The sequence below is a fragment of the Mobula hypostoma genome, chromosome 14, assembly GCF_963921235.1.
Source record: "Mobula hypostoma chromosome 14, sMobHyp1.1, whole genome shotgun sequence".
Lineage (NCBI taxonomy): Eukaryota > Metazoa > Chordata > Chondrichthyes > Myliobatiformes > Myliobatidae > Mobula > Mobula hypostoma.
The window spans coordinates 18,226,650-18,251,177 of record NC_086110.1 but is presented as its reverse complement, the minus strand read 5'-3'; the positions used below and the strand labels follow the sequence as shown (position 1 = coordinate 18,251,177).

The following is a 24,528-nucleotide window of genomic DNA, read 5'->3' as shown; positions in this document are numbered from 1 at the left end:
TTTCCTTCTCAGTCCTCAAAAAAAATGACTAGAGTTCTTTAGGACTGAGATGCTCATCTTGTAGCAAATGGTGAAGCAGCAATACAAACCAGTGTCTTTCTCAAATGTCAAGTTTATGAATGGACTTGTGTCTGTTTCCTGGAATTTCTCAAGCTCACTGCTGCAGACATCTCTGCTGGGGTGGGTGATAGGACAGTGGGATTTTGGGCACACAGAGTCCTCAAGCAAGCAGAGTAATCAATTACATAGAACAATTCAGAAAAAGAGCAAACCTTGCAGTTTTAAAATAAACCATGATTTCAAGCTAACCTTGTAATCGTTGATATTTAATGGGTATCCTCAAAACAAAGCAACAAATATCTCCTTTCTTCCTGGCCTTTGCAAGACTGTGGAATGTCACCTTTTCTTTATAAGCACAAAATCTAATTGGAGTTAAATTCCAAAACATAGAGACGATAATGAAATAATAATTAAAATGTCATTGTCATGCTTCTTAGGACTTCAAATGAAGTTTTATCTTGTGCACTTAAATAGCAAGAATAACAAAGGAGTTGCTGCAATTTGAGAGGGGGAAGCATAACTCACATGTATCAGTATTGCAATTGAATAAAAGAAATTACAGAGACCTGAGACAGGAGCTTGCCCAGGTGCATAGGAGGAGGTTGCTAGTGGGGATGATGGCAGACCAGAGATGACTGAAGTTTCTGGGAATAGTTCACAAGGTGCAGGATACATATGCCCCACAGAATACAGTAAGTAGTTCTCAAATGGCAGGGGTAGGCAACTGTGGCTGACAAGGGAAGTTAAGGACTGCATAAAAGCCAAGGAAAGGGCATATAATCTAGCAAAGGTCACTGGGAAGTTGGATGATTGGGATGCTTTTAAAAACCAACAAAAGGCAACTAAAAAAGCTTATAAGAAGGAAAAAGATGAAATATGACGGCAACCAGCCAATAATATAAAGCAGGATACTAAAAGTTTTTTCAGTTATATAAAGAATAAAAGAGAGATGAGAATTGATATTGGACCACTGGAAAATGATGCTGGTGAAGTAGTAATGGGGGACCAAGAAATAGCAGATGAACTTCATGGGTACAGTACTTTGCATCAGTCTTCACTGTGAAAGACATTAGCAGTGTGTCAGAGGTCCGTGAGTGTCAGGGAGCAGGAGTGAGTGCCATTGCTATTACAAAGGAAAATGTTCTAGGCAAACTCAAAGGTCTTGAGCTGGATAAGTCACCTGGACCAGATGGACTACATCCCAGAGTACTGAGAGATGTTACTGAAGAGATAATGGATGCATTGGTCATGATCTTTCAAGAATCACTGGATCCTGGCATGGTCCCAAGGACTGGAAAATTGCAAATGTCACTCCACTCTTTAAGAAGGGAAGAAGGTAAAAAAAAAGGAAATGTTTGGTCAGTTAGCATAACCTTAGTGTTTGGGAAAGTGTTGGAGTCTATTATTAAGGATGAGGTTTCGGGGTACTCGTAGACTAATGATAAAATAAGTCAAAGTCAGCATGATTTCTGTAAAGGGAAATCTTGTCCAACATGTCTGTTAGAGTTCTTCGAGGAAGTAACAAGCAGAGTGGACAAGGGAGAGGTAGTGGATGTCAATTACTTGGATTTTTGGAAGGCATTTGATAAGATGTCACACATGAGGTTGTTTAATAAGATAAAAACCCTATGGCATTACAGGAAAGATACTGGCATGGTTAGAGGAATGGCTGACAGGCAGGAGGCAGTGAGTCAGAATAAAGAGGGCCTTTTCTGGTTGGCTACCAGTAACTAATGGTGTTCCTCAGCAGTCAGTATTGGGACTGCTACTTTTCACTTTGTTTGTCAATGATTTGGATAATGGAATTGATGGCTTTGTGGCAAAGATTGTGGATGATACAAAAATAGGTGGAGGAGTAGGTAGTGCTGAGGAAGCAATGCAATTGCAGCAAGATTTAGACAAATTTGAAGAATTGGCAAAAAAGGTGGAAGATGGAATGCAGTGGTGGGAAGTGTATGATAATGCAATTTGGTAAAATAGTGCAGACTGTTATCTAAGTGAGGAAAAGGTTCAAATATTAGATGTGCAGAGAGATTTGAGAGTTCTTGTGCAAGATTCCCAGAAGGTTGATTTACAGGTTGAGTCTGTGGTAAGGAAAACAAGCAATATTGGCATTTATTTCAAGGGGGATCGAATATAAAAGCAAGGAGATGATGCTGAAGCTTTATAAGACACTAGTCAGGCTGCACTTGGAGTCTTGTCAACAGTTTTGGGCCCCATATCTCAAAAGGGATGTGATGTCATTGGAGAGACTCCAGAGGAGGCTCACAGGATAATTCCAGGAATGAAAGGGTTAATATATGAGGCATGTTTGGCAGCTTTGGCCCTGTACTCACTGGAATTTAGAAGAACGTAGGGGAGTTCTCAATGCAACCTACCGAATGTTGAAAGGTCTAGGTAGGGTGGAGTGGGGAGAGGACGTTTCCTATGGTGGGGGCATCCAGACCTAGAGGGCAGAGCCTCAAAATTGAGGGGCAACCTTTAGAACAGAGGTAAGGAGGAATATTTTTCAGCCAGAAAGTAGTGAATCTGTGAAATGCTCTGTAACAGACTGCGGTGGAGGCCAAGTCCATGGGTATATTTAAGGAGGAAGTTGATAGTTTCCTGATCAGAGTGGGCATCAAAGGATATGGTGAGAAGGTAGGTGTATGGGCTTGAGTGGGATCTGGGATTGGCCATGTTGGAATGGTGGAGCAGACTTGATGGGCTGAATGGCCTAATTCTTCTCCTATGTCTTATGGCCTTATGGTCTTTCTTTTGCTTGACAATCTGACGAAACACTTGGGACATTTTCATGCTATACCTATATTGAATGTGAAATTATATGAATTTATGGGAGCAGAGTACATTAAAAAGAAACATTAGAGTGTCTTGGCCTCCAAGAGGACCACAACTTTATCATAGGGTTTGAAGGCTTGTGTGCCTCAGTGACCTGGAGAGCTACAAATGTTGGCTGGAGTTAGCGCCTTGTACTTTGGTGCTTGGTAGGGTCACCCATACCAAGCAGGTCAAAGGGTAGAGGCCAGACTAAGAGTGGCCCAGCGGTCCCCCAGTTTCAGGGTTTCAGCGCAGGGCTAACAACCTAACTGGTCAAAAACAATTGTTACAGAAGCAGCAATGAACAATCTTTCTATATCGGTGTGCAATGGTATTCAGAGAGAACTGAGGACCTTCATTGCTGCCCTGAACACCAGCCAAGTAACAGGCAGTAAGAAAGTGAGAGTGCATTGGGGTTCTACTTGACTAATCAATCATTTCTTTTTCACTCAGCAAGGGGAGGCGTCCCACCCTCATCCTCCGGACACAGCTATCGATACGGGTTCATGCCATTATAGGTAAGTGAAGTACAGTATTCTACTTTTGCAGGTGTTGGACCTTTTACATGATATAAACTTTGGTTACATGATGTATTTCTTGTATGCATGTAAGTCAAACTGTTACAAATTAGACTTTTTGTCTCCTGAAGGGAAAATAGAAAACAGTTGAATAGCATGTAGCTGTAAGAATATTGTCGTTTGTAAGAATGGTATGAAAAGAGTAACTGACATATTCGGCAGCTGGTTCTAATATGGTTGTGCGTTATAATATACTGGCATCATTTTGTTTCAGATATCCTGATGCAATGCCAAGGACAAGGGTAACACCACTTTTGAGGGCTATGACCATGCATTAATTTATCTTGGCTTAAAATACACACTGCAGTTTATGTAGAGTGGTGATGTTTTTTTCCATTTGGTCAGATTAGACTTTTTTTGGTCTTGCTTGTTTCTGCCTTTATCTGGAAAACTCAGCTGGGGTCTTGCTTCCTCATTCCCTATATTAGCTGCCACAGAGGAAATTCATCCCCCTGAATTATTTCCTCTTGATGTGACAGCGAATGTGGTTAATCTGCAAAGTATTCCCTGTCTTTCCAAGTTTCTCCAATTGCCTTTTCTCTGCTATAAGGGCACTGATGGTTGCTAAGGCACAGTTCAATGGTAAACAAACCAAAAGATTGTATGTAAGCAGAGCCTTTGATAACTTTGGGGCACTTCAAAGCTCCTTCCACTTTTGTTCTTTGAACAGTAATTACTTTAATGCCAGAAATCTTTTTTTTGGTATGGAGTATTTGGTACTGTAGTATGTGCTAAATTCAGAAGACCTTTAGTACTCAAGAGCAACTCCATGAAGTGTTCTGGCAAGGTATTTGCTGTGCCATTTTCTTCAAGCTACATTTAACTCCTCTGGAGAGTGATCTCAAAACTTACCTTTTAGCAAATCTGATTTGCAAGTTTTGCATAGCAAGAAGATAAAAGAGGCATGACTTTGTAATATAGAGAGTACAGCAAATCTTAGGCACATATCAATGACCCACAACTGACACTGGGAGAAGGAAAAGATGATTTATTTTTAGTATTTACTGAACAAACCCTACTTCTCAGTCGAAATAATACAGCAGTGTGCAACAAGGTGTTGGACTTTGTAACAAACAGGCCTCAGATAGTCAGGATGCAGATCCGCTCCTCCCTCCCCATGGATGGCCCCCTCCCTAGGGCTGTGTGCTGAGCCCATTGCTATACACTCTGCTCACATATGACTGCGTGGCCAAACACTCGAGTATTCACATTGTCAAGTTCACTGATGACATGACAATGGTGAGGCTCATCACCAACAACGATGAGACTGCCTACGAAGAGGAGATGGGAAGTACATGAGGCAAATAACCTCTTCCTCGGTATTAACAAGACAAAGGAGATGGTTATGGACCTTCTGGAGAACTCACACCCCTCTTCACAACGATGGCACAGCAGTGGAAAGTGCGAGCAGTTTCAAACACTTTCGCACAGCCTCTCGTGGTCCCGGAACACTTCCTCCACAGTTAAGAAAGCTCGCCAGTGCCTCTACTTCTGAGGAGAACTGGATGATGCAAATTAATACTCACGGCCTTCTATAGATGTCCCATTGAGAGCATTGTTGCATGCTGCATTGCTGTGCAATATGGAAACTGAACTGCCGTGGGCTCTACAGTGGCTGGTTAAAACTGCCCAATGCATCAGGCACCTGCTGCCCACTGTCAAGGACATGTATACAGAATGGTGCCAGGAAAAGGCCAGCAATATCATGAAGGATCCCACTCATCCTGCTCATGGACTGTTTGTCCCATTCCCATCAAGGAAGAGGCTATGCAGCTTCCGCACCAGGACCCCCCCAGTCTCAGAAACAGTTACTTCCCCCAAGCACTAAGGCTGATCAACACCTCCACCCACTAAACCACCCCCTCACACCCTCAACCACCACTACTTTATCATTTCCTGTCAGCGTCACCTTATGTGCAGGCATTCTTGTACCTAGTATTACTTTATGTACATACATTCAGTCTGTGTACTGTATTTAAGCTAGCCTTACGTATTTATATTTATTGTGTTTTAATATTGTGTTTTTTTTATGCTACATCAGATCCAGAGTAACAATCATTTTACTCTTCTTATACTTGTTTACTAAAGAGTGACAATAAACGGTCTTGAATTTTGAAAAACCTTTCAGGGCTTTGGCAAAGAGCAGCGGGGGGAGGGGGGCGAATTATGTGTAAAGGGATGAATGGCTCTGTTTCATATCAGATTATATGCTGAATTTTAGGGAGGTTTGTGCACGTAGTTATCGAAGGGTTTTGTAATTCAGGAATTGCCTGTTTATAATGGTATATTTAAAGCTTCCCAAGCAGTGGCTTGCACCCTTATGCATTATCGAGTCTGAACATGAAAGGAGATCTCAACAATTTCAGAGTTGTGTTTTTCATGAAGATCTATTTTGGCACTAAACTATCACTTTGCTGCCTTGTTTACATTGCATAATTCAAATGATACATCCTTTTTACATTAAAATAAATTTAATCCTGTTGGCAGAAATTAACAAAGGAGGAAAGAATGCATGGCAATGCACTGCCGTTTACTGACTAGAAATAATCAAGCTCCATGGTAACTGTAAGGAGCTTTGTCTCAAGCCATTAAGAACATCACAGATCTTTTAAAATCAGGGTCATTGGCCTATCATTAGTCAATACTTATTGTTTGTTTTATTTTTGTATTTTAAAATTATCTTTTTTTTTCCTAGCTTATGATGCTGAACCTGACTGCATTTTATATTAGTAAACCACAATAATGCATTAAAGTAAACATTTACCTAAAATTAACTGTTTCATTTTTACCTCTGCCTTAAGAAAAATTGATCAGCCTAGGTGGTTTCATGAATGAAAGTGAAGTCGGGGCGATTACCTCTTGGATTTTGCTACGTGTGTCACAAAGTATCACAGAACATTCAACTTGTGTCGTGCCCAGAAAGTGAACACTTTTGTTGCTTAGTTGAGTAAGTCATGGCCCTATGCCATTATCTCCATAATAATAATGAATTTCCCAATATTGTGGATTCTAAACCAAAGTTGAAAGTAAATTTATTATCAAAGTACGTCGTATACCACCATGGGAAAACCCAATATATCCATAATGGAATAATTATAATAGGTTCCGTGAAGGACCTTACCAACTTGGACATTCAACCAGCGTGCAAAAAACGACAAACTCCAAATACAAAAAGAAAGAATAATAATAAATAAATATTGATAACACAAGACGAAGAGTCCTTGATGATGCTTTCCAGTGACAACGCTTCATGTAAATGTACTCAATGGTGGGGGGAGAGCTTTACCCATAATGAACTGGACCATCTCCAATATTTTTTGTAGGATTTTCCATTCAAGGGCATTGTTGCTTCCACACCAGGCTGTGATGCAGCCAGTCAATAAACTCTCCACCACATATCTACAGAAGTTTGTCAAAGTTTTAGATGTCAAGCTGAATCTTTGCAAACTGCTAATGAAGTAAAGGCACGGCCCTACATTCTTTGTAATTCCACTTTCATGCTGGGCCCAGGACAGGTCCTCTGAAATATTAACACCAAGGAATTTAATGTTGCTGATCCTCCTTGTGTACTCCTCGATGATCGACCGCTGGTTTCCTTCTCCTGAAGTCAATAATCAGCTCCTTGGCCTTGCTGATTTTGAGTAAGAGGTTGTTGTTATAGCACCACGCAGCCAGATTTTCAATCTCCTCCCTGAATGCTGATTCATCACCATCTCTGATTTGGCCTATGGCATGGCATTGGAGCTGTGCTTAGTCACACGATGTTAAGTATAAAGCGAGTAGAGCAGGGGGCTAAGCACACAGCCTTGTGTTATACCTGAACTGATAGAGATTGTGGAGGAGATACTGTTGCCAATCTGAACTGACTGGGGTCTGCAAGTGAGGAAATCAAGGGTTCAATTGCATAAGGAGGTATTGAGGCCAAGGTATTGGAGCTTTTTGATTAGTTTTGAGGAAATAATGGTGTTGAATGCTGAGCTGTATTCAATAAAGAACACTCTGATGTATGTATCTTTGCTGTCTTGATGTTCCACGGTTGAATGAAAAGCCAATGAGATGGCATCTGCTGTGGAACTGTTTTTCCAGTTGGTAACTTAGAGCAGATCCAAGTCGCTTCTCAGCCAGGAGTTGATACGTTTTGTCACCAGCCTCTCAAAACACTTCATTAGAGTGGATGTAATTGCTGCTGGGTGACGGTCATCGAGGCAGGTTACCCATGTTCTTCTCAAGCATCAGTAAAACTGAAGCCTGCTTAAGCAGGTGGGTGCCTCAGACTGTTGAAGCAAGAGGGTAAAAATTTCAGTGAACGCTCCAGCCAATTTAATCAGCACAGGTTTTTATTACTTGGCCAGGTACCCCATCTGGGTTGGATGCTTTATGTGGGTTCACTCTCCTGAAGGATGCTGTCACATCAGCCTCAGAGACTGAGATCACAGGATCATCGGGGGCCGTGGGAATTTGTGATGGTTCCTCCTGTTTTTACTGTCAAAGTGAGCATAGAAGGCGTTGAGCTCATCTGGAAGTGAAGCCCTGTTGTTGCCTTGTTGCTTGAGAAGAGGTGATAGCATTCAAGCCCTGCCACAACTGTTGAGCATCCTTCATTGATTCAATTTTAGTCCAGAATTGCCACTTCACTCGTGAGATGGCTTTCTGGAGATTGTACCTGGGCCTCTTGTAACCGTCTCGGTCACTAGACTTGAATGCCTCTGATCTGACCCTCAGCAGATTGCAGATCTCATGGTTCATGCAGGGCTTTTGGCCAGGGAAGACTTTGAAGGTGCAGGAGCCTTAGGACCCACACCACCATGTTCAGGAGCAGTTATTACCCCTCAGCAATCAGACTCTTGAACTAGTGGGGATAACTTCACTCAGATTCACTTGCCCTATCACTGAACTATTCCCACCATCTATGGATCCTCTTTCAAAGACTCGTTATCTCAGGTTCTCAATATTTATTCCTTATTTATTTGTTATTATTTTTTTTGTTAGCTCAAGCTGGTAAAACCTGAGTGCAAGCATAGCCAAGCACACTCATTTCTCAATTTCTAGGAGCTTTTGGACTATTCTTGTGGCTTTCTGAAGATTTGCATAGATACTGCTATGTAGTCCTAATTGTTTAATGCTATTGTGTAGTGCCTTTGGGATGACCCCAGATGTAGATATTACTGATGGGACAATGTATACCCTAATCATGTTCCATAGTCTTTCAATTTCCTCTTTTAATTCAGCATATTTCTGGTGTTTTTTGCTTACTGATTTCTGTGTTTGGAATGGCTATATCTATTAAATGTTCATGCTTTTTTATCCTGTGTTATCATATCTGGATAGTTTTTATGGATTGTCCTATCTGTAAAAATAGATATAATTTGTGGTATTCTGACTCAAAATAATAATAATAATAATAATACTATTTTCTATTTTGTATTTGCAGTTTGTTGTTGTTTGTTCGCCCTGTTGGCTGTGGTCTTTCATTGATTCTATTACGTTTCTTAAATTTACTGAGTATGTTGGCAAGGAAATGAATCTCATGGTTGTATACAGTGACATATATGTATTTTGATAATAAATTTACTTTGAACTTTCAACTTTGAACCTCGAGCAAATCAACTCCTGAATCTCTTGGGGGCATTTCCAGAAGGATTCCAAGCGGCTCAAATCAGGATGTACTTTATGAATGATCAGTGTTGTAGAGTTCTGGTACATTCTATTAAATATAGTTCTGTTGCATCTGAAAAACTAAGCCTTTTCTTTTGCTCAGATGCATGTAAGAATTTTGTGTTCTTTTCCATGTACCTCTCCTCCATTCTCACCGTATGATAAATGTTGAATAAAAACAGTTCATTTTTATAATTGGGATCCTTCTTTCTAATTTTACCCTGCTCATGTCTTCACCACTCCTCATGGAAACACACTCCAGCACTCGAGGATCTGAAAATTTGCTGTCAGCGCATGACTTGTGGGTTTGTAAGGCTAATGCTGTAGTAAAAGGGTCTGGAACACTACGGCTCAATTTCCTTTCTCGTTTGGCATTCAAACAGACTTTGACCTGGTTATAGTTTGGGGGAAGAAAAAGCTTCTTAGAATAAAATTGAATGAATATTATATTGACTTCAACAATAAAATTACTCAGTGAATTCTGCTCTACACAATACCAATCTTAATGATTTGCTCAGGAGCAAGCGTGTTCTCACTAAATGTTCAGACCAACTGGTGATTGTCTTAGGATTACAGCTGTTACCAGAGGGAGCAATGTATCAGAGCCGGAGAACATGGAAACAGGCCATTCTGCCCAACTGCTCCAAGGCAGCCAAGATGCACTTTCAAGATGGTCCCATTTGGCCCATATATTCATCTTTCCTACCTAGGTAACCGTGGACTGTCTTTGAAAAGTTGTTATTGTACTTACCTCAACAACTTCCTCTGGCTGTTTCTTCTACATATGTCTCCCCTCTGTGAGTCAAAATAAAATTGCCTGTCAAGTTCCTATTAACTCTTTCTACCCTTGCCCTAAACCTACCATATATCCTCTGGTTCTTGGTTCCCCAACTCTGGGGGTGGAAGGGAGAAAAACCGACTGCATTCACTCTATCTATGCCCCTTGTGATTTTGTGAACCTCCATAAGTCTCAGTCTCCTACATACAATGTCTTTAGACTTTTAACCTCTTCCTGTAGTTTATTTCCCTCTTGATTTTTTGATGGGCAAATAATTTGTGTAGAATTCTATATGCAAGGCAGATATTCTTAAAGCAAAATTTGACAACCAGTATCCCAAGGTGGACAATTATCTTTCTACATTGACCTTGAAATAAAAGAGATAACAAATGGACTTGTAGAAACCACATGATGTTAAACACTGAAGACTTCAATTGCATAGCACATGATTTGGTTTTAAATTGTTGTGCAATTAGTTTCATGTAAAATCAGTTATTAAACTTAAATGAGGATCAACTTTATTTGCTCTATACATTTAACTCTGTTAGGAATTTGCTGTGGTTTGTTGGCGTGACATGCAACAAAAGTCAACAACCTTCAACAAATATAAATAATTTTATTAAAAAATAGTTTGAGGTTAAAATAATGATGTGGAATAAAATGTGCATAAATACATAAATACCAGCGTGTATTTACAATGTAAACAGCACTATAAAAAGAGACTTAAACTGTGTACAACACAGTTCCGTATGGGGTAATAGATAAAGGGAGTGGGGGGTGGGGAAGGGAAGTGCTAACTAGAATGGTTGGTCAGATTAACTGCCTGGGGAAGAAACTTTTAAAATGGCGTGAAGTTTTTGTTACAGCACACATCAAAGTTGCTGGTGAGCGCAGCAGGCCAGGCAGCATCTCTAGGAAGAGGTACAGTCGACGTTTCGGTCTCGGCCCGAAACGTCGACTGTACCTCTTCCTAGAGATGCTGCCTGGCCTGCTGCGCTCACCAGCAACTTTGATGTGTGTTGCTTGAATTTCCAGCATCTGCAGAATTCCTCATGTTGGAAGTTTTTGTTAGCACTCTCCAGAAGGGAGCTTTTGGAAAAGACAGCTTGAAGGGTGGGTAGTGTCCACAATGATTTTTGCTTAGCCTGGACACATATAAGTCCCACAATGATGGTAGACTTCAGCCAATGACCTTCTCTGCTGACCTGACAGTTGGCTGTAGTTTTCCTGTATTGTGTTTATATACTGCTTGTGCTGCATATACAACATGTAAAAACTTATAACTAAGGTGAGAGTTCCTTCAAGTTGCATTTCTGTTGTCAGGTGATGCCATCCCACAAGTAATACTGAATAGGTTCCTCCCCTGTAAAAATGAATTACTGAATTACAGCAGTGTGTGTTATGATTAGGGAAAACAGATCTGAAAGGCAAAGAGAAGCTCTGCTCCCGCTTCAATTGGAAAAATAATCAATTACATACACGAGAAAGTCTGCAGATGCTGGAAATCTGAAGCAACACACACAAACCACTGGAGGAACTCAACAGGACAGGCAGCATCTATGGACATGAATAAACTGTCAACGTTTCGGGCTGCAACTCTTCTTCTGAACCAATCAATTACTTGCATGCTTGTTGGGGTTAGTCTTGGAGAAGTTGTTGCATTCCACCCATGCTGCTGAATCCCCACATTTGACAACTCTGGGCCAGTGGATGTCAGTGTCAAGTGGAGTGATGTCTGCTGGTAGGGAGATGCACAGATATGTCTTGCGTATTTGAAACAATTAAAGGTAGCAACAGCCTGAGCTTGTCCACTTCCAGTCTTACTATGTACATATCATTCAGTAGGTATTGATTATGGGTAGAAATCCCAAATAGTTTGTGTTTCTTGTTTAGAAGAGCAAATGCTGGTTGTTCTATTTCCATTGTTTTCACAGTTGAGATAAGCTGAGTCAGCAGAGACAAGTAATCAGAGCTGGAGCCTTCCTGTACTGCATTTTTTCGCAGGAAGCTTATCAGATCTTCAGGGAGACTATCCTGAACATTGCCAAGTGCTTGTCTCAGAGTATTAAAGTCTTTTTTTTGGTTTGTGTAGACTATAAATGAAATGACAGCAAATGTTTTCAACTTTTCATTACTAGCCTGAAAAAGACTTGGCTTTATGTAAACCCCAGATGGAATCCTTGGAGTGTTTTAGTGCCTGTGTCTTCTGTGAGACAACGGGGCCAACAGCACTGAAAATCATGCCTCGATGGGGGATGGAATACCAATGGTCTTGCTACATCTATAAAGAATCCAGTTTGAGAGATGGGGGCAAACAATAAGAAAACAATATTGCAAATGCTAGACTAAAATGCACTAAAATAATAATTACATCAGGAACTCCTGCCTCTGTCTTTACTATGGTAATACAGTTGTCTCAACGTTCAATGAAAAAATGCAAAAAGACTAGTCAGTAACTTCATTTCTTGTATCTACTTGTATGTTTTAATGAGCCTGAGAATGAAGATTGTGTTAATCTGCTAACCATCCAACTTAGACATTCTTCACCTTGAGAAGCCAGTGTATAAAATGTTTATAAAAGAGTCTAAATAGATCATTTTTGATGGCACAAATTTGCATGTCTACATGTATCTGTAAGTGTACTTTAATTTCAATTTCCTAATGGAACAGTTTATATACAGACACAAAATTTGATGGTAATCAGTTACAGTTTCAATAAGCTGAGGAATAGTTTGGCATTTGTTTTGGAATATGTTCAATTTCTTGGATTGTTCAAAGTAAATGCTTAGTGTTAATCAGGCCCTGGCGCAGTGTTGTGATATCAGTGGGGAGAATATTTGGCATTTTGTAATATTTTATTCACATTATTGCCAGTACTTTAAACGGTAATGGTATTTCTATATCTGTCTCAGAATGCAGACTATACTGTTTTTGTTTTGGTATATATAGGACAATAGTATTGTTTTTTTCAGAAAACGGGGTTGTTAAATGGGGATGTCCCATTAAGATAAAAATATGTTTTGAGGAATGCTTTGTTCAGGTTTCAGTGAAATAATCGCTGATACATTTGATTTGTAAGTTGAAGATGACACTGATGCATTCATCACAATGAAAATTATTGGACTCTGCGGCAAGTGATTGTCACAAGTAAGTGCAAGATGAGGGGAAAAAATGGCTCAATTAACAATTTCCATGAATGTGAAGAAATCTAACTAGTGGAACAGCTGTAATGATTGACCTCCAACAGCCACCTCCATCTTCATCTCTGCAAATATGATTCTCGCTATTGATCATTGATGTTCGTTGCCTTCAGTTTTACCATTACTCCTTGATGCTACACTTAGTCCAATGCTGCCTTCATGTCAAGAAAAATTACTCTCACTTCACCCAAAGGTACAAATCCTTGGTTCATAAGGCTGAGATAATGTCTGGAGTTGAGCAAACTTGGCAAGTACAAGCTGAGCAGGTTGCTAATGACGAATTACTGACACTTTCCACCACTTTGGTAATTATTAACTGTAAGTTGATTGGTTATCAATTAGCTAGTTTGTGCATCCTACTTTTTTGAGAGAAGGATGCACCTGGACATTTTTGCCATTTTTGCAATGTACTGGCATTGTACAGCTGGAATGTTGTCTAGTCCTATATGTTTTGCTGTATCCAGTACTCTCAGCCATTTCTCCAACTGGACAGAGTGAGTCAAATTGGCTAAAGGCTGGAGTCTGTGAGGAAGTTAAAGATGGATTATCTGCTCAGAACTTCCGGTTGGATGTGCTGCTAATGTTGTCACCTTTTCCAATGTGCTGGTGGAATTCAATGGGTCATACAGCATCAGTGAGAGGGAAAAAAATTGTCAATGTTTTGATCTTCCAGATTCCAACAACTGCAGTCTCTTGAGAATACTTGCAGTAGCCCATGATCACTGTGGACAGAGATATCTCAGAGCTGCCTGTTATCTGTTTAATTGTCCACCACCATTCATGATTGGATTTTGTAGGATTGCGGAGTATTGACCTCATCTGTTAGTCATAGAATCACTTAGTTCTGCCTATTGTAACCTCTTTTAAACTATTTAGTTTGCATTTAGTCTTATTTCATACTGTAACCAGATTAGTACCTTGTATTTATGCACATGTAAGGTAATACATTCATGCAAAATGGGATGGACTTGTACATATGGTTTCTCAAAACAGGTCACTCATGAAGTACGGTAGACTGTACATCAGCAACTGTGGGAATGTACATCACCACAATCTGTAACCTCATCCCCCAGCACATCTCTCACTCTACTAAACCGAAAGGTCAACCCTGATTTGGTGAGGGTGCAAATGAGCTTGCTGGGAGCAGCTGCAGGTGTGTACAATCCGAGGAGCTAACAATGCAGCTGCAACATAAGATGGCCTTGGCGGTTCATTTCCCTTCATAGGTGCTGCCTGACCTGCTGGGTTTCTCCGGAATTTTGTGTATTTGGCTCAAGATTTTCAGCGTTTGCAGCATCTCTTGTGAAGTTCTTCCATAATGTATTTGAATCCACAGCCCATCGTTGTGAATATTGCATCATTGGTAATTAGCCACACACACAAAGTGCTGGAGGAACTCAGCAGGTCAGGCAGCATCTATGGAAATGAGTAAACAAACTACAATTTGGCACAAGTGACAAAAATGCTACACTTGCCCATTCACCTCCTCCTTTACCTCCATTCAGGGTCCCAAATAGTCCCTAATGGTGAGGCAACACTTCACCTATGGGTCTGCTGGGGTCATCTACTATAACTGGTGCTCCTGCTGTGGTCTCATGCATATCGGTGAGACCCAACGTAGATTGGAAGACTGCTTCGCCAAGCACCTATACTCTGTCTGCCAGAAAAAGTGGGATCTCCTGGTGGCCACCCGTTTCAATTCTACTTTTCATTCCCATTCCCATTCCAACATGTCAGTCCATGGCAACCTCTACTGCCATGATAAGGCCACACTCGGGTTGGAGGAACAACACGTTAGATTCCATCTGGGTAGCCTCCAACCTGATGTCATGAATATCAATTTCTCAAACTTCCTGTAATTGCCCCCTCTCACTATTCCCCATCCCCATCTCCCTCTCTTACCTCATCTCCTTACTTGCCCATCACCTCCCTCTTTGGTGCTCCTCCCCCTTCCCTTTCTTCCATGGTCTTCTACCCACTCTTATCTGTTTTCCCCCTTCTCTAGCCCATTATCTCTTTCAACTTCCCAGCTCCTTACTTCACCCCTCCCCGCTCCCAGTTTCACCTGTCATCTACCAACTTTTACTTCTTCCTTCCCTCCCTCCACCTTCCTTCTCTGATTTCTCCTCTTTCTTTCCCAGCCCCGATGAGGAGTTTCAGCCCGAAACGTTGACTGTTTACTCTTCTCCATAGATGCTGTCTGGCCTGCTGAGTTTTGTGTGTGTTATTTATAGTGTTTCTCTTTCACCTTTGCATATTGCCTTTCATTTCTTAAAACCTATCATATATCAACAAAATTGTTTGTCGGTTGTATTATTTTGCATTAATTTTTGAAGTTCTGTCAAATTAACTAACAGCAGTGTTTTTAGTTTCTATGTACTCTGGATGTTGGGCTGCATAACCACTGAATTTATCTTCATTGATTGTAGTGTGGAGCTTCTCATGTTGTTACATTTGGAGATGTTATCCATTGTATGTATCACATTGTAGAAAAAGACAGTTTTAAGTAAAATACCGCCATAATTTAGGAGCTGTTGGCTCTTCTTTCACTGTGGGGAGCTGAACATGTCTGTATTATCTAACAAGGTTTTGTTTCCAAAGTAGGTTCCATGGTAAGTTGTGGGTGATGGGAAGATGAATGGTAATTATAATTTGAGAATCCTCAATAGGTAATTCGTTCAATGTGTCTGGTAATTCAGAAGGCAGTGTGTACTTTGGTGTGCTGTGGGAGAAGCTCTCAACAGAACAACAGGAATGTGTGTGGGGTGGGGGAGAGGGGTAGATGAATGGGCTAAGTGTGTGAACCACTCTGTTTTAAGTGATGCTACAAAGATTATTGCTTTCAAATTAAGTTGGATGGGCCACTGAAGCAAGTTAATAGATTCATTAGGTTTTGCTTGCGCGTGACCCAAAGCTATCCCTTTTTGGGTACATCTGCAATTCTTCATTCTTCGCACCACTCCTGTGTCTGTAAATTCAGTGCACTTTTTATGCTATTTTTTCTGTAAATTCATATTTAATTAACTTCGGTGACTTGAGAGTGATGATATTGTCAAATAGGGAATTTGACTTGAGACACCAGTGCTTAGAGTTGTGCAATAGAATGAATGAGGTTTAATCCTGATTTCAGCCATGCTAAGAGGGAAACCTCTTCCTTTTGATGACATTGTGGGATGGAATTTGGTCTGCATAGTTGAAGCTAGGCAGTAACTACTGTGGTTAAAATCTGGGCTTCATCCAACAACCAGCTTCTCATATAAAATGCTGTAATCTCCATAAGTAGTCTGCTGTGAATAAAACCTTGATTTTTGTACTCTGCTCCACTGCGTTTCCATAGCAATTGGTCTCAGTCACCATCAATCAACACAAAATGCTTATTAAGAATACATAGGGAGTCCACTGTGCCAGCTGCCAATTCAGGCAGTGGAAAATGTCATAATGTTGGATCATCGTACGTCCTGAACTACTGACCAGATTTATTGTCTCAAAAGCAAAAATGTAGGAGAGGTATATAAGGTACAAATATCCATTCAGAAAGATTTTAGTAATATTGCTGGTAAATGGTGGAAAACAGTAAGAGGCAAAGCTATCTTTTGTGGAGTATTATAGAAGATTTTTTTTAGAAGAACAGTCTCTTACCCAGTCCATTTGCCCAACCCTGCATTCTCTTCATATGAGAAATAAAACAGCAGATACTGGGAACACTTGGTAGGTCAAGGAACATCTGGGAAAGTGCATATGGTTGAAATGCGAGCTTTATTTTACCCCTTATCTATCCTGTCTTCTGTTGGAGGAGAGTATACAATAAATGGCAGGACTCTGAGGAATAAGTGTAGGGATCTTGAGGTGCCAGTCTGTAGCTCCCTGAAAGTGGCAACAAGAGAAGATAATAAACACAAGGACCACCTCCACGAGTAAAATCGGCTGAGTCTGCGAATCCAAGCAATGCACACAAAATGCTGGAGGAACTCAGCAGGTCAGGCAGCATCTGTGGAAAGGAATAACGAGTTGATGTTAACATGAGTAGATAGAGTGGTGAAGGTGGGTTATGACAGTCTCCTTCATTGGTCTGGGTGCTGGTCATGTTGCACTGCTGCAGAACTTTGAGTAACATTTGGAGTATGGTGCGCAGTTTTGGTCGCCTCATTACAGGAAGGATGTGGAAGCTTGAAGTTGCAAGTTGATAGTTCTGGATGAAAAGATGTTTTTTTTAAACCTCATCCATTCTCTTTAATAATTTCACTTAAAAGATACAGCTGGTTTAAACACATTTGCCAAATCTGTGTGGTTTCCATGTTGCTGTTCTTGGAAATGAGGCTTGTGCAAAATGTTTGGAGAAATCTTTTGCTGATGTCTGTTTGGAATTATATAAATTGTAGGTCAATTGTGGTGAAATATGCTGAGTTCTTCATTTATCTAAACTCGTATGGACGTGAAGACTGGTTCTAACAATAAAGTCACAGTTAACACCCCACCCCTCTATACTGTAATTTTCAACATAGTTACAGCCCTGAAGCTGTAAATGACACTATACAGTATCTGAATTTCTTTCCACTCTACTTCATGGTACCCGAAGGTCCAAACAGTGGTTTTATTCCAGTTGTACCAATTCGGCAAGTGTGTAATGTAGGACACTTCTGATGTGTCCAAGTACCTGCAGTGAATCCTTGGGGGTAATCATTTCTTTCAGCAACATATCTTGTCACCTGATTGGCATTACTGTATCAATTGTAAGCATTTGTGTCTATCCACATGCCTGCTTCGCTGCTGCTGCTACTGTGTGGTCCAGAATCTCCAGAGGAGAAGGCCCCGAGTCCTCGGCTTTGCTTGTTGCTCGGCAGCCGGGGCGGGGTCGAAGCGCTCGGCAGAGGATGGTGCTCGGAGAGGCTGTGTCGGAGGGGCTGATCGGAGGCTTGAAGTTTTTGGACAGATTCTGGTGCTTCCAATGGTGCTGCATCGGCAAGTTGGCAGCGCTTGGAGGTTCATAGCAGGGAGAGTCCCTCCCTTCTGCCACCTGCATGAGATGCTGAGTCTATCAGGACTTTGAGACTTTTTTTTTTACCGTGCCCATGGCCTGCACTTTATCAAATTACGGTATTGCTTTGCACTGTTGTAACTATATGTTATAATTATGTGGTTTTGTCAGTTTTAGTCTCGGTTTGTCCTGTGTTTTCTTGTGATATCATTCTGGAGGAATGTTGTATCATATTTTTAATGCATGCATTTCTAAATGACAATAAACGAGGACTGAGTGTCCTCATAATCTAATCTAATCTAATCTGACTCCTGAAATCAATGGGCAAAAAAGATCTACAAAAAATTCTTGCAGATAACTTGAAAATTTGGAAGTTCCCTTCTGAATAGTTACTGGCACAAGTTCTGTGAGTAAAGTCTTTCAGAGAAAGACTCATGGAGGTTTGACTACTTTTTCTTAATCAAGTTGCACTTTTCTGGTTCCACTTTTTCTTTTTTTGGTTCTGAGGTGGCTGAAGAAACCAGTGTGTGAACCATAGGCTCTTCTACAGATGGGACAGGACGTGTCTGACAAGATGGGTCAGGCTATAGTTTGTGTGGTGGTGTGCTCCTTCTACAACTTGTGATGACTTCTGCGTGTTTCGAAATTGATGGATTTGTTTGTCAATTCTTTGTCATTTGAATTCTTTTGATTCCCTGGTGAGGAGCCAGAGTTAAACAAAATTAACACAAGTTATCGTCACTGTATTTGTGAATAATTAAAAATTGCTGCCTGTCCCTCTCAAAGGTCTGCTTGCATTCATTCTGATGTTTGATTTAGATATGTGACATTGGAGGTGTCTTCAAGATGTGCTGTTATTTTCATTTAACCACACCCCACACTCCCCAACCCAACATTCTGCCACATTGAAGTTTAGCCCATTTAGTTTCTCACTCCACAGATACTGCCTGATCAGCTAAGGTATCTTGTTTTTATTAAACAATTCTAGCATCTGAAGTACGCACACAAAATGCTAGAGGAACTCAGCAAGTTGGGCAGCACCTATGAAGAGGAGTAAACCAGTGGACATTTCGGGGCAAGATCTATCATCATCAGAAATCCTGATGAAAGGCCTTGGTGGCGAATGCCAGCTGCTTATTCCCCTGCCTAACGTGCTGAGATTCTTCAGCATTTTGCGTGTGTTGCCTTGGATTTCTAACATCTGCAGAATTACTTGTGTTTAGCATTCAAAGTATTTTTTTTAAATCTACTTGGCTCAGTCTGAGCTCTAATTATTTGTATGGTGTAATAGCCCCATATCTAAGGTTGGATGTGCTGGCTTTGGAGAGGGTCCAGAGAAGATTTATGTGAATGATTCCAGGAATGAAAGGGTTAATGTACGAGGAACCTTTGATAGCTCTGGATCAGTGCTTGCTGGATTTTGAGAGAATGAGGGACCTCATTAAAACCTACCAAATATTGAAAGGCCCAGATGGAGTGGACGTGGTGAGCATAGTTCCCATAGTAGGGAACTACGGGGCACAATCTCAGAACGGAAGGACATCCTTTTAGAATAGAGATGAGGGGGAATTTCTTTAGGCTGAGGGTGATGAATCTGTGGAGGCCAAGTCACTGAATAAATTTAAAGCTGAAGTTTATATGTTTGTGATTAGTAACAGCTTCAAAGGGCATAGGGAGAAGGCAGGAGAATAGGGTTGAGATGGAAAGTAAAATGGCAGAGCAGACTTAATGAGTCAAATGACCTAATTCTGTTCCTTTGTCAACGTGGAGCAAAGAGTGAGTTTGTAAATCTGGCAGGAGGAAAGGATGTTGGGAATGGCGAGGGTGGAGTGCCATGGGACAAGTGGCAGAGAAGGAGTGCCAGGGCTAGGGGTAGCAGGGGTGCAGACTCACCCAGCCCTGAGACACCAGGCACGGTCATTTGATTCCAAACAACTGGTTTATTGATCACTACAGAATATCTCTCTGATACTTCCTGCTCCCTCCCCTCTCCCTTCCCACTCTCAGTTCACAATAGAGACCTATATAAGAATCAGGTTTGTCATCGCTCACATATGTCAAGATTTTTTTTGTTGCAGCTATACAGTGCAATACATAAACTTACTACTGTATATATGACTTTTACACAGTACTGTGTATGGAAGTATGAATTTAAACAAGGAGTTGTAAGAGTGACTTTTTCACTGATAACTCCTCCATGGCCATGTTTCTAGTGCATATCTTTAACACTGGGTTTAATTTAGCCAATGTAAATGTAGCCATATCTTTACAGCAGAAGCCATTTAAAACTTTTCAAATTATGTTTATTAATGCTGATCTTGCTCAATAAGTTTTTGGTGAGTTTATATGTTGTGTATTATCTGATGTTACAAAATAAAATGAAACAACAACTACATTAAACTTAGCTGGTATTAATGCTTCACAAATTTGCATATCTTCTCTGTGCTTTGTCGGAATTATCGCAGGGAACAAGGTGTGTATCTCTCACGCGTTCAAAAACAAATCTTGCACGTTTATTCCCTTTACTTTCTCTTGAGAATCCCATGACCTTCACAAAGTTACTTTGTATGAACTTTGTAGAATGCAATAACCTAAACTTTCCAGTGCGGAATTGAAAGGAAGCTGCTTGACACCGTCCGCGTTCTTTATTAACTGGCATCTGGCATGGATTTCGAAGATAACAAGTGTCTTGGGGTCTTTCGTGGGAGTTTGTAAGCAGAGTAAACCCCCAGTCAGACTGATGAATTCTCACAGATATTTCTCATAAATATTTTAAATATTTTCCATGAAGTAAAATAAAGTTCAAGACATAGTCATGAAGTGAAGATAAAAGCCAAACAACCTACAGACTATTTAATAACCTCTGCATTGCTGCATGTGACATACTCCAGTGAGGGCAAGAATAGGATGATATGGCAGATGAATACATGGCTGAGGTATTGGTGTAGGATAGGTTTGTCCCATTGAGGCAGGAAAAGGATGGCTGGGTGAAGGAACCATGAACCAAGACATGTTTATGAGATCTCGATGACCTAGTCAAGAGGAAGAGAGAAGCTTACCTAGGGGTTAGGAGGAAGGACCAGACAGGGCCCAGGAGTGTTACAAGGTAGCCAGGAAGGAGCTAAGGAATGGACATAGGAGAGCTAAAAGGGAACATGAGAAGGCCTTGGCGTGTAGGATTAAACAAAACCCCAAGGTGTTCTACATGTATGTGAAGTACAGGAGGATAGCCAGAGTGAGGGTGCACTGATCAGGGATAGTAGAGGAAATGTGCCTGGACTCAGAAGCGGTAGGGGAGGTTCTTAATGAATACTTTGCTTCAGTATTCACTAGTGAGAAGGAACCCTGACATTTGTGAGGACAGCATAAAGTAGGTTGATAGGCTTGAACATATCGACATTACAAAAGAGGATATGCTGGAACTTTTGAAAAACATTAGCATAGTTAAGTCCCTGGGGCCAGACGGAATATATCCCATGTTACTACAGTGAGCAAAGGAAGAGATTGTTGCCCTTTGGCAATGATCTGGCCACAGGAGTAGTACCCAGATGATGGGAGGGTGTCAAATATTATTCTTTTGTTCAAGAAAGATAGTAGAGATAATCCTGTGAATTATAGTCATACTTCAGTGGTGACCAAATTGTTGGAGAAGATTCTCAGAGACATGATTTATGAAGATTTGGAGAAGCATAGTCTGATTACGGAGAGTTAGCATGGCTTTGTGAAGGGCAGGTTATACCTCACCTGCCTGATTGAATTCCTTGAGAATGTGACAAAGCAAGTTGATGAAGGTTGAAGAGTGGATATGGATTTTTGTAAGGTGTTTAATGAGATAAGGTTCCCCATGGTAGACTCATTCAGAAAGTCATGAGGCATGGGATCCAGGGAAAGTTGGCAATGTGGATATGGAATTGCTTTTCCCATGGAAGGCAGAGGGTACTAGTAGATGGAGTATATTCTGGAGGTTGGTGTTCCACAGGAATCTGTTCTGGGATCCCTGCTCTTTATGACTTCTGTAAATGACTTGGATAAGGAAGTGGAAGGGTGGGTTAATAAATTTGCAGTTGACACTAAGTTTGGTGGAGTTGTGGATAGTTTGGAGGGTTATTGTAGGTTGGATACCGTCTGGGTAGTCTCCAGCCCCTTGGTATGAACATTGAATTTTCCAACTTCCGGAAATTCCCTCCCCCTCCCATCCCCCATCCCACTTTCACTCTGCCCCCTTCCCCAGCTGCCTACCACCTCCCTCATGGTTCTGCCTCCTTCTACTACCCATTGTATTTTCCTGTATTCCTTCTTCACCTTTCCTGCCTATCACCTCCCTGCTTCCCCTCCCCCACCCCTTTATCTTTCCCCTTACTGGTTTTTCACCTGGAACCTACCAGCCTTCTCCTTCCCACCCTCCCCCCCACCTTCTTTATAGGGCCTCTGCCCCTTCCCTCTTCAGTCCTGACGAAGGGTTCCGGCCCGAAACGTTGACTGATCATTTCCACGGATGCTGCCCGACCTGTTGAGTTCCTCCAGCATGTTGTGAGTGTTATTATAGGTTGTAGTGGAATATTGACAGGATGAAGAGCTAGGTTGAGTAGTGACAGATGGAGTTCAAACCAGAAACATATGATGTGATTCATTATGGAAGATTGAATTTGAAAGCATTATACTGGATTAATGGCAAGATTGTTGGCAGTGTGGACTAACAGAAGGATCTTGGGATCCATGCCCATAAATCCTTCAAAGTTACAGTGCAAGTTGATAGGGTAGTTCCAAAGACGTTTAGTGGGTTGGCCTTCATCAGTCAGGGGATTGTGTTCAAGAGCTGTGAAGAAACGTTCCAGCTCTGGTTAGACTACGCTTGCAATATTGTAACACACATCAAAGTTGCTGGTGAACGCAGCAGGCCAAGCAGCATCTATAGGAAGAGGCGCAGTCGACGTTTCAGGCCGAGACCCTTCGTCAGGACGAAGGGTCTCGGCCTGAAACGTCGACTGCGCCTCTTCCTATAGATGCTGCTTGGCCTGCTGCGTTCACCAGCAACTTTGATGTGTGTTGCTTGAATTTCCAGCATCTGCAGAATTCCTGTTGTTTGCTTGCAATATTGTGTTCAGTCTGGTCACCACATTATAGGAAGGATGTGGAAGCTTTAGGGAGGCTGCAGAGAAGATTTACCAGAATGCTGTCTGGACTAGAGACCATGTCAAATTAAGATAGGTTGAGTGAGCTCGGCCTTCTCTCGTTGGAGCGAGGGAAGATGAGAGATGATTTGATAGAGGTGTACAAGATGATGAGAAGCATGGATAGACTGAACAGCCAGAGACTTATTCCCAGGGCAGAAATGGCTAATACAAGTAGATATAATTTTAAGGTGATTGGAGGAAGGTATGGGGGGATGTCAGAGATAAGTTGTTTTTACACAGACTGTGTGTTGGTAAAGGCAGGTAAATTAGGGGCATTTAAGAAACTCAGATAGCTATATGGACGATTTTAAAAAATGGGGGACTATGTAGGAGGGAAGGTGAGATTGACTTTGGAGTAGATTGCAACATTCTGGGCCAAATGGCCTGTACTGTGCTGTAATATTATGTACTTAATTTTAAAATGGAAGCAAATTTTGAAGTTCTTTTTTTTTTGTTGGTTGGGACAAAAGGGATCACCCTGCAATAATTGTAAACAATTATTTTACTTTTTTTTAAACAAGCCTAACATTTTCAGTGAAAATATAATTAAAATTTAGATTTCACTTTGTTGATTTCAGATATGAAAATTACCATGGTGTCTCCCATGTGAGTAACTTCTGATTTTCCTCTTTCTTCTTTCCTGAACACTCTGCTTTTCTCTGTGTTTCTCTATATGTGACTCCCTTTCAGGAGGTTAGGCAGCATCTATGCAGAGAAATAAAGTGCTGATGTAAGGTCCTGGCCTGAAATGTCGACTGTTCATTCTTCTCCATGGATACTGCCAGCACTTTGAATGATGAATGTTGACTGTATTTCAAACACAGATCACTGCCCTATGTGATTATGGTCTAGAAGGACTTAAATTCTCTTATTATATTAGCTGAAGTTGTGAAGCTACCTCCGTAGGGAACAGTGGACATACATCCCATGCTGTGTCAATAGTTACTTGGCACATTGGAACCACGCTGGAAATAGATGGCTATGTTTAAAACAGAAGTGTCAAATTGTTAAAAGTTTCTTTTTTGAGTTTACCTCCCCAATGATAGATGAGTAAACAATTACACAATCTCCAGAAAAAATTGTTAAAGTGGCCTTCCCTGCTTGGAGTACTGGGGTGAAACTTAAGATTATCCATCTACTAACATGCAACCTGGTTCATTACTCTGCCATTTTAATAACACAACAGTTTCCTTCCATTAATTTAATTCCTGAGATCTTTAATGCGGAAATGCCCAAACATTATTAATGCAATGTTGCACAATACAGAAACAATTGTTGTGATTGTAGTTGG

At 41.0% G+C, this 24,528-nt stretch overlaps 1 protein-coding gene across 4 annotated transcripts in view; it reads left to right on the top strand.

Moving 5' to 3' along the window:
- Positions 1-24,528, top strand: part of fhod1 (formin homology 2 domain containing 1) — a 333,883-nt gene that overhangs the window by 73,777 nt on the left and 235,578 nt on the right. For all 4 annotated transcript variants that reach the window (XM_063066732.1, XM_063066733.1, XM_063066734.1 and 1 more), the window contains one exon: positions 3,331-3,395. In XM_063066732.1, the coding sequence (XP_062922802.1) occupies positions 3,331-3,395 (65 nt within the window). The remainder of the gene's footprint in view (positions 1-3,330; positions 3,396-24,528) is intronic.